The sequence below is a fragment of the Rana temporaria genome, chromosome 1 (assembly GCF_905171775.1).
Source record: "Rana temporaria chromosome 1, aRanTem1.1, whole genome shotgun sequence".
Classification (NCBI taxonomy): domain Eukaryota; kingdom Metazoa; phylum Chordata; class Amphibia; order Anura; family Ranidae; genus Rana; species Rana temporaria.
Window position 1 is genome coordinate 2118785 of NC_053489.1, and position 11388 is coordinate 2130172.

Below are 11388 nucleotides of genomic sequence, written 5' to 3' on the forward strand. Positions count from 1 at the left end.
TAAATCAGTGATTTGCCGACATCTGTTTATCATTTATTATTATAGAAAGTAAAAAATAACATTGATAGTCAACAGATATAAACCCCTCGCCCCTCCCCCGTACATAACAAGTGATGACTAAGCATACCACACTTCAGATCACTAGACGTTTGCTGAACTCGGGAATTCTGCAAACCTCGAACATTGCACCTGAACCCCAATGAAAGTCTATGGGAGATTTTTTTGGGGGGTCGGGGGTCACTGACCTCGCTTAGGATTCCCAGTCCCTTTTATTCTCCAACACTTAGCTGCACTCAACTGGACTTGTCCTGTCGTGTTGAAGACGTTCTTTAGCTTACCAAGAGCAGGACGGGGAAGAAGGTGTCGAAAAGGCCCTCACCCATGTTTCGGGGTGGTAGTTCTATTGTGATGTAGATGGCCTTGACTCTCGAAAAACAGTTGTCCTCTCAAGAATGAATCTCTGTCAAATGGAACAACCATCCTTGAATAGCGGTTGGGGGCCTTCTTCATCATCGTACTACCACATATAATGCCGTTCTACCATCTCTCTGTGATTTGACAATTCACATCTTCAACCATGTACATCACAAGGCCATGTTAGGTCAATGAGCTCACAAGGCCAACGTTGGGCCAATGGGCCCACAAGGCCAACGTTGGGTCAATGGGCTCACAAGGCCAGTGTTGAGTCAATGAGCCCACAAGGCCAATGGGCCCACAAGGCCAACGTTGGGTCAATGGGCTCACAAGGCCAGTGTTGAATCAATGAGCCCACAAGGCTGTTTTGGGTCAATGAGCCCACAAGGCCAACGTTGGGTCAGTGGGCTCACAAGGCCAGTGTTGAGTCAATGAGCCCACAAGGCTGTTTTGGGTCAATGAGACCACAAGGCCAATGGGCTCACAAGGCCAACGTTGGGCCAATGGGCTCACAAGGCCAACGTTGGGTCAATGGGCCCTCAGGTGTTCCTATAATAGATGGGGTATCTTCCCGACATTTGTGGAGCTGAAGTAGTGGCTTGGAGAAGCTACACAACGTCTTCATCATTACAGAACACTAAATATTAGTAGTGTTGTTTCTTGTCCCATGTTTCCTCCCATTGGCTGAGTATTGCAATCAGATTCTCCGCCCTGTGATGTCACCAGTCTCTGGGCAGATTTCTCACATCTGATTCCCCCCACATATCTTTGTAGAACCTTCCAAAATATATAAGGCAGCATGGAGGGGCTCGGTGAAGGTGGTGGTGAAGGTGTGGAGGTGTCGGATCGGGTCACACAGATCATAAAAGGAGATCCTCCCGGCCTCATAATCCAGATCGATCCTGATTTTGTAAATGGAGTCATCCAAAGGCACGGGGACCGGGATCTTATAGCCGTTATGCATCACCGAATACTCACTGACCCACTTTCCCTTCAAACACCAGGACTTTCTATTGTATCCAACCTCCGACTGATCTCCCCTCCTGCCTATACTGGGGTAACACATCCCGATTCTCCAGTACCCCGATTCTTCCACGTCCACGTCCCAGTAATGTCGCCCCGAGGAGAAAGTCTGACTGCTCAACACCTGAGGACTCTGAAATCTCTCGGGCGTTTCTAGACGATCCAGGTTCTCATCCAACGAGGTGATCGTTTTCAAATCTTCTGATATTTGTAGACGGTTACCGGCTGTGCCCACGTCCAGTAAGATATCCGCAAACACCGACAGCCTCTGTGGTTGCTGTACAGCCCCAACGTTTGGTCCTCCAGCAGGGTGGTATGAGCGCTGTAATGTGGAGGTAGGTTGGGGGCGTGGCCTGGACGACTGAACTCTCCGGTGATCGTCACTCAGAGAAGCTTCACAATGTAGACAGGATCTAACAGCAGGTACTGGAGTGTGAATACAGGAGACCCCGGTGTCCTCCTCACCGGGCTCAGCAGACATGACACTCTCCACTACGTTATGCAACGTTACGTTCCTCCTCAGTGAAGGCCGTCTGAGGAACTCATCTCTACATTCCGGACAGGAGTAACTTCCGGACCCCTCCTGTGTATCCAGCCAGCAATGAATACAGTCCCAGCAGAAGCTGTGTCCACATTTCAGGCTGACGGGGTCCGTATAAACCGCACGGCAGATGGAACATTCCAGCAACACTTTCAGATGAGAAGACGCCATGGCTGGGAGCAAAAAAAGAGGAAAGCGAGAAGATTAGACTCTCAGGATTGTTTATTAAGATAGAAAACATGTAGAAAGTCCATTAATCCGTAATATGAACTGTCAGTGTTACCCCAGAGCCACCAATCACATTCACACTCCCATTCCCAAGAGGTCGTTTTCAGTTGGAATATGATGGTTGGTTGGTGGACACCACAGACACCTTATGTGTGGTAATGGTGACGAAGGATGAGCTCTGGCTTGGTCAGAACTTGGAAGGAAGCGGTCACTTCTACCCAATGAACTGAGGCCCAACATTGGCCTTGTGGGCCCCATTGACTCAACATTGGCCTTGTGGGCCCCATTGAAACAACATTGGCCTTGTGGGCCCCATTGACTCAACATTGGCCTTGTGGGCCCCATTGACTCAACATTGGCCTTGTGGGCCCCATTGACCCAACATTGGCCTTGTGGGCCCCATTGACTCAACATTGGCCTTGTGGGCCCCATTGACTCAACATTGGCCTTGTGGGCCCCACTGACTCAACATTGGCCTTGTGGGCCCCACTGACTCAACATTGGCCTTGTGGGCCCCATTGACTCAACATTGGCCTTGTGGGCCCCATTGACCCAACATTGGCCTTGTGGGCCCCATTGACCCAACATTGGCCTTGTGGGCCCCATTGACTCAACATTGGCCTTGTGGGCCCCATTGACCCAACATTGGCCTTGTGGGCCCCATTGACTCAACATTGGCCTTGTGGGCCCCATTGACTCAACATTGGCCTTGTGGGCCCCATTGACTCAACATTGGCCTTGTGGGCCCCATTGACCCAACACGGCCATATTAGGTCAATAATGTCACAAGCAATCCTGCTCAGTTGGTCATTTTTGCTTTGTGCACTGGTCCAAATCATTTGGTGGAGGGGGGATTATGGTGGGGGGTTGTTTTTCAGGGGTTGGGCTTGGCCTCTTAGTTCCAGTAAAGGGAAGGCTTAAGGCTTCAACATGCCAAGACATTTTGGACAATTTCATGCTCCCAACTTTGTGGGAACAGTTTGGGGGACGGCCCCTTCCTGTTCCAACATGACTGCGCACCAGTGCACAAAGCAAGGTCCATAAAGACATGGATGAGTGAGTTTGGGGTGGAGGAACTTGACTGGCCTGCACAGAGTCCTGACCTCAACCTGATAAAATATCTTTAGGATGAATTAGAGTGGAGACTGTGAGCCAGACCTTCTCGTCCAACATCAGTGCCTGACCTCACGAAATGCTCTTCTGGAAGAACGGTCAAACATTCCCATAGACACCCTCCTAAACCTTGTGGACGGCCTTCTCAGAAGAGGTGAAGGTGTTATAGCTGCAAAGGGCGGGGCCAACTCAATATTGAACCCTACAGACTAAGGCTGGGAGGCCATTAAAGTTCATGTGCGTGTAAAGGCCGGGGGAGGCACCAGAGAGTTGCCAGAATGAGTCACCCTGCCCTGGCCCCTAGTAACCCTGACCCAGATATAAAGAAAGACTCAGGACTTACTCAGAGCCAGCTATGCTTTACATACTTTCACTACCAGTAGCACACTCTAGAGGGCGCTGCATATATATTAATTACTTTGAGGGTTTTTTTTTTTTGTGGGGATCCACCTGGTTACTGGCATAGATCACTATTTTGCTGTCCACTGTCTACTGGCCTGGTTACTGGCATAGATCACTATTTTGCTGTCCACTGTCTACTGGCCTTGTTACTGGCATAGATCACTATTTTGCTGTCCACCCTTATACTTTGTATTTGTTTTCCTTATTGTGGATGTGCACTGCTTGATTTTTGTCCAGGGTTGTTTTCACTTCCAGCTGGCGCTTATTGGCTTTTACGCAGTTGGCCAGAGAGGGGGGGGGTCGCTTTGACGCAGTAGGCCAGAGAGGGGGAGTCAATATGATGCAGTTGGCCGGGGGGGGTTTGACGCAGTCAGCCAGAGGGGGGTCAATATGAAGCAGTAGGCCAGAGAGGGGGTCGCTTTGATGCTGCTGGCCAGAGGGGGGGGGGGGGTAATCGCTTTGACACAATTGGCCAGAGAGAGGGGGTCGCTTTGACGCAGTCGGCCAGGGGGGGCGGGGGTCAATATGACGCAGTTGGTCAGAGAGAGGGGGTCGCTCTGACGCAGTCAGCCAGAGAGAGGGGTCAATATGATGCAGTTGTCCAGAGGGGGGGGGGGCGCTTTGACGCAGCTGGCCAGAGGGGAAAAAAAACAAACGCTTTGACGTAGTTGGCCAGAGAGGGGATCGCTTTGATGCAGCCGGCCAGAGGGGGGGGGGGTCGCCTTGACACAGTTGGCCAGAGAGGGGGATCAATATGACACAGTCGGCTAGAGGGGGGGGGGGTCAATATGACGCAGTTGGCCAGAGAGGGGGGGGGGGGGAAATCGCTTTGACATAATTGGCCAGAGAGGGGATCGCTTTGACGCAACTGACCAAGAGAGGGGTCTCTTTGACACAGTTGGCCAGAGAGGGGCGGGGGGTCGCTTTGACACAGTTGGCCAGAGAGGGGGTCAATATGACGCAGTCGGCTAGAGGGGGGGGGGTGTAAATATGACGCAGTTGGCCAGGGGGGGGATCAATATGACACAGTCGGCTAGAGGGGGGGGGGTGTAAATATGACGCAGTTGGCCAGAGGGGGGGTTAATATGACACAGTCGGCTAGAGGGGGGGGGGGGGGGGGTGTAAATATGACGCAGTTGGCCAGAGGGGGGGTTAATATGACACAGTCGGCTAGAGGGGGGGGGGGGGGGGTGTAAATATGACGCAGTTGGCCAGAGAGGGGGTCAATATGACGCAGTCGGCCGGGGGGGGGGGGCGCTTTTACGCAGCCGGCCAGAGGGGGGGGATCAATATGACACAGTCGGCTAGAGGGGGGGGGTGTAAATATGACGCAGTTGGCCAGGGGGGGGGATCAATATGACACAGTCGGCTAGAGGGGGGGGTGTAAATATGACGCAGTTGGCCAGAGGGGGGGTTAATATGACGCAGTTGGCCAGAGGGGGGGGTCAATATGACGCAGTTGGCCAGAGGGGGGGGTCAATATGACGCAGTTGGCCAGAGGGGGGGGGGGGTCAATATGAAGCAGTTGGCCAGAGAGGGGGGGGGGGTTGCTTTGACGCAGCTGGCCAGAGAGGGGGGTCGCTTTGACACAGTTGGGCAGAGGGGGGGTCGCCTTGACACAGTTGGGCAGAGGGGGGGGGGGCGCTTTGACGCAGTTGGCCAGAGAGGGGGGTCGCTTTGACACAGTTGGGCAGAGGGGGGGGTCGCCTTGACACAGTTGGGCAGAGGGGGGGGGGGCGCTTTGACGCAGTTGGCCAGAGAGGGGGGTCGCTTTGACACAGTTGGGCAGAGGGGGGGGTCGCCTTGACACAGTTGGGCAGAGGGGGGGGGGTTGCTTTGACGCAGCTGGCCAGAGAGGGGGGTCGCTTTGACACAGTTGGGCAGAGGGGGGGGGGCGCTTTGACGCAGTTGGCCAGAGAGGGGGTCAATATGACGCAGTCGGCCAGAGAGGGGGTCAATATGACCCAGTTAGCCAGGGGGGGGGGGCGCTTTTACGCAGCCGGCCAGAGGGGGGGGATCAATATGATGCAGTTGGCCAAAAGGGGAATTGCTTTGACGCAGCTGGTGGGGGGGGCGATCACTTTGACGCAGCTGGTGGGGGGGGATCACTTTGACGCAGCTGGTGGGGGGGGGATCACTTTGACGCAGCTGGTGGGGGGGGGATCACTTTGACGCAGCTGGTGGGGGGGGATCACTTTGACGCAGCTGGTGGGGGGGGGATCACTTTGACGCAGCTGGTGGGGGGGGGATCACTTTGACGCAGCTGGTGGGGGGGGGATCACTTTGACGCAGCTGGTGGGGGGGGATCACTTTGACGCAGCTGGTGGGGGGGATCACTTTGACGCAGTTGGCCAGAGAGGAGAGGAATCACTTTGACGCAGCTGGTGGGGGGGGATCACTTTGACGCAGCTGGTGGGGGGGGATCACTTTGACGCAGCTGGTGGGGGGGGATCACTTTGACGCAGGTTGGCCAGAGAGGAGAGGAATCACTTTGACGTAGTTGGCTAGAAGGGGATATTAAATGTGTCTGGAAATCAGAGTCCATGGAGCTTCCATAGGAAGGCAGAACTTACCTTGGTGGAGGGTTGGTCCTCCTCATAGCCTCTCTATTCAGTGTAGACCGTGTGTGTGTTCCAGGAAGAGATTACTATTGTAGGAACAGAAAACTCCATTTCCCACAATGCTCTGCTCTTCTCTGAGCTTAGCTCCCCCTCCCCCCACACCATCAGGGCCGGACTGGGAGTAAAAACCAGCCCTGGAAAACATTTCATACCAGCCCCATAGCATTATTATACCAGCCCAAGATCATAACGTCATTATTTTCTTGTTCATAAAAGAGAAAACCAGACATTTTAAAGAAACATTTAAAGAGCGTATTATATAAAGATAAGACAGATATGAAAGCACATAGGGCTAGGGAGATATATATATATATTACAGTGGAACCTCGGATTACGAGCATAATCCATTCCAGGAGAATTCTCGTAATCCAAAGCACTCGCATTTCAAAGCGAGTTTCCCCATTGAAGTCAATGGAAACGAAAATTATTTGTTCCACATTGACTTCAATTGCATGCAATACCGCATGTGGCCAGAGGTAGTGGGCACAGGAGAGCATCGTAGACACTCAGAAATGTCACTTGCCACTTGTCCCTTGTCACCAGATTCAGCATGTCACGACAGCAGGGGACTGGGTGACAGAGGACTTGGCGACAGCAGGGGACTGGGTGACAGAGGACTTGGCGACAGCAGGGGACTGGGTGACAGAGGACTTGGCGACAGCAGGGGACTGGATGACAGAGGACTTGGCGACAGCAGGGGACTGGGTGACAGAGGACTTGGCGACAGCAGGGGACTGGATGACAGAGGACTTGGCGACAGCAGGGGACTGGGTGACAGAGGACTTGGCGACTGGGTGACAGAGGACTTGGTGACAGCAGGGGACTGGGTAACAGAGGACATGGCGACAGAGAACTTGGCAACAGCAGGGGACTGGGTGACAGAGGGCTGGTGACACAGGGCTGGGTGACACAGGGGACTGGGTGACACAGGGGACTGGGTGACACAGGGCTGGGTGACACAGGGGACTGGGTGACACAGGGGACTGAGTGACACAGGGGACTGAGTGACACAGGGCTGGGTGACACAGGGGGCTGGGTGACACAGGGCTCGGTGACACAGGGCTGGGTGACACAGGGGACTGGGTGACACAGGGGACTGGGTGACACAGGGCTGGGTGACACAGGGGACTGAGTGACACAGGGGACTGGGTGACACAGGGGACTGGGTGACACAGGGGACTGGGTGACACAGGGCTGGGTGACACAGGGGACTGAGTGACACAGGGGACTGTGTGACACAGGGCTGGGTGACACAGGGGACTGAGTGACACAGGGTACTGGGTGACACAGGGCTGGGTGACACAGGGCTGGGTGACACAGGGGACTGGGTGACACAGGACTGGGTGACACAAGGCTGGGTGGCACAGGGGACTGGGTGACACAGGACTGGGTGACACAGGACTGGGTGACACAAGGCTGGGTCACACAGGGGACTGGGTGACACAGGACTGGGTAACACAAGGCTGGGTGACACAAGGCTGGGTGACACAGGGCTGGGTGGCACAGGGGACTGGGTGACACAGGGGACTGGGTGACACAGGACTGGGTGACACAGGGGACTGGGTGACACAGGGCTGGGTGGCACAGGGGACTGGGTGGCACAGGGGACTGGGTGACACAGGGGACTGGGTGACACAGGACTGGGTGACACAGGGGACTGGGTGACACAGGGGACTGGGTGGCACAGGGGACTGGGTGACACAGGACTGGGTGACACAGGGGACTGGGTGACACAGGACTGGGTGACACAGGGGACTGGGTGACACAGGACTGGGTGACACAGGGGACTGGGTGACACAGGGCTGGGTGGCACAGGGGACTGGGTGGCACAGGGGACTGGGTGACACAGGGGACTGGGTGACACAGGACTGGGTGACACAGGGGACTGGGTGACACAGGGGACTGGGTGACACAGGGCTGGGTGACACAGGGGACTGGGTGACACAGGGGACTGGGTGACACAGGGGACTGGGTGACACAGGACTGGGTGGCACAGGGGACTGGGTGACACAGGGCTGGGTGACACAGGGGACTGGGTGACACAGGGGACTGGGTGACACAGGACTGGGTGGCACAGGGGACTGGGTGACCCAGGACTGGGTGACACAGGGGACTGGGTGACACAGGGCTGGGCGGCACAGGGGACTGGGTGGCACAGGGGACTGGGTGACACAGGACTGGGTGACACAGGGGACTGGGTGACACAGGACTGGGTGACACAGGGCTGGGTGGCACAGGGGACTGGGTGGCACAGGGGACTAGGTGACACAGGGGACTGGGTGACACAGGACTGGGTGACACAGGGCTGGGTGGCACAGGGGACTGGGTGACACAGGGCTGGGTGACACAGGGGACTGGGTGACACAGGACTGGGTGACACAGGGGACTGGGTGACACAGGACTGGGTGGCACAGGGGACTGGGTGACACAGGGGACTGGGTGACAGAGGGCTGGGTGACAGAGGGGACTGGGTGACACAGAGGACTGGGTGACACATGGGACTGGGTGACACATGGGACTGGATGACAGAGGGCTGGGTGACAGAGGGCTGGGTGACAGCAGGGGACTAGGTGACAGCAGGGGACTGGGTGACACAGGGCTGGGTGACACAGGGCTGGGTGACAGCAGGGGACTGGGTGACACATGGGACTGGGTGATAGAGGGCTGGGTGACACGGGGGACTGGGTGACAGCAGGGGGCTGGTTGACACAGGGCTGGGTGACACAGGGCTGGGTGACACAGGGGACTGGGTGACACAGGGGACTGGGTGACACAGGGGACTGGGTGACACAGGGCTGGGTGACACAGGGGACTGGGTGACACAGGGGACTGAGTGACACAGGGGACTGAGTGACACAGGGCTGGGTGACACAGGGCTGGGTGACACAGGGGACTGGGTGACACAGGGGACTGGGTGACACAGGGCTGGGTGACACAGGGGACTGAGTGACACAGGGGACTGGGTGACACAGGGCTGGGTGACACAGGGGACTGAGTGACACAGGACTGGGTGACACAAGGCTGGGTGGCACAGGGGACTGGGTGACACAGGACTGGGTGACACAGGACTGGGTGACACAAGGCTGGGTCACACAGGGGACTGGGTGACACAGGACTGGGTAACACAAGGCTGGGTGACACAAGGCTGGGTGACACAGGGCTGGGTGGCACAGGGGACTGGGTGGCACAGGGGACTGGGTGACACAGGACTGGGTGACACAGGGGACTGGGTGACACAGGACTGGGTGACACAGGGGACTGGGTGACACAGGGCTGGGTGGCACAGGGGACTGGGTGGCACAGGGGACTGGGTGACACAGGGGACTGGGTGACACAGGACTGGGTGACACAGGGGACTGGGTGACACAGGGGACTGGGTGACACAGGGGACTGGGTGACACAGGACTGGGTGACACAGGACTGGGTGACACAGGGCTGGGTGGCACAGGGGACTGGGTGGCACAGGGGACTGGGTGACACAGGGGACTGGGTGACACAGGACTGGGTGACACAGGGGACTGGGTGACACAGGGGACTGGGTGACACAGGGGACTGGGTGGCACAGGGGACTGGGTGACACAGGGCTGGGTGACACAGGGGACTGGGTGACACAGGGGACTGGGTGACACAGGACTGGGTGGCACAGGGGACTGGGTGACACAGGGCTGGGTGACACAGGGGACTGGGTGACACAGGACTGGGTGACACAGGGGACTGGGTGACACAGGACTGGGTGGCACAGGGGACTGGGTGACCCAGGACTGGGTGACACAGGGGACTGGGTGACACAGGGCTGGGCGGCACAGGGGACTGGGTGGCACAGGGGACTGGGTGACCCAGGACTGGGTGACACAGGGGACTGGGTGACACAGGGCTGGGTGGCACAGGGGACTGGGTGACACAGGGCTGGGTGACACAGGGGACTGGGTGACACAGGGGACTGGGTGACACAGGACTGGGTGACACAGGGCTGGGTGGCACAGGGGACTGGGTGACACAGGGCTGGGTGACACAGGGGACTGGGTGACACAGGACTGGGTGACACAGGGGACTGGGTGACACAGGACTGGGTGGCACAGGGGACTGGGTGACACAGGGCTGGGTGACACAGGGGACTGGGTGACTCAGGACTGGGTGACACAGGGGACTGGGTGACACAGGACTGGGTGGCACAGGGGACTGGGTGACCCAGGACTGGGTGACACAGGGCTGGGTGGCACAGGGGACTGGATGACACAGGGCTGGGTGGCACTGGGGACTGGGTGACACAGGGCTGGGTGGCACAGGGGACTGGGTGACACAGGGCTGGGTGGCACAGGGGACTGAGTGGCACAGGGGACTGGGTGACACAGGACTGGGTGACACAGGGGACTGGGTGACACAGGGCTGGGTGGCACAGGGGACTGGGTGGCACAGGGGACTGGGTGACACAGGGGACTGGGTGACACAGGACTGGGTGACACAGGGGACTGGGTGACACAGGACTGGGTGGCACAGGGGACTGGGTGACCCAGGACTGGGTGACACAGGGGACTGGGTGACACAGGGCTGGGCGGCACAGGGGACTGGGTGGCACAGGGGACTGGGTGACACAGGACTGGGTGACACAGGGGACTGGGTGACACAGGACTGGGTGACACAGGGCTGGGTGGCACAGGGGACTGGGTGGCACAGGGGACTGGGTGACACAGGGGACTGGGTGACACAGGGGACTGGGTGACACAGGACTGGGTGACACAGGGCTGGGTGGCACAGGGGACTGGGTGACACAGGGCTGGGTGACACAGGGGACTGGGTGACACAGGACTGGGTGACACAGGGGACTGGGTGACACAGGACTGGGTGGCACAGGGGACTGGGTGACACAGGGCTGGGTGACACAGGGGACTGGGTGACTCAGGACTGGGTGACACAGGGGACTGGGTGACACAGGACTGGGTGGCACAGGGGACTGGGTGACCCAGGACTGGGTGACACAGGGGACTGGGTGACACAGGGCTGGGTGGCACAGGGGACTGGATGACACAGGGCTGGGTGGCACTGGGG

The 11388-nt window shown here is 57.7% G+C and overlaps 1 protein-coding gene across 1 annotated transcript; it reads right to left on the bottom strand.

The window, feature by feature from the left end:
- LOC120920388 (RING finger protein 39-like) lies at window positions 1-6428 on the bottom strand. Its single transcript, XM_040332485.1, has 2 exons — window positions 6295-6428; window positions 1-2151 (listed from the first exon to the last, which is right to left on the bottom strand). Exon 2 carries the CDS (start codon window positions 2147-2149, stop codon window positions 1157-1159), a length of 993 nt encoding a protein of 330 aa, XP_040188419.1. The 5' UTR covers window positions 2150-2151; window positions 6295-6428; the 3' UTR covers window positions 1-1156.
- Between the last annotated feature and the right edge of the window lie 4960 nt (window positions 6429-11388).

Bases quoted from the DNA above. Each gene is read 5' to 3' on its own strand.
- LOC120920388 (XM_040332485.1), bottom strand. From the start codon at position 2,149: ATGGCGTCTTCTCATCTGAAAGTGTTGCTGGAATGTTCCATCTGCCGT.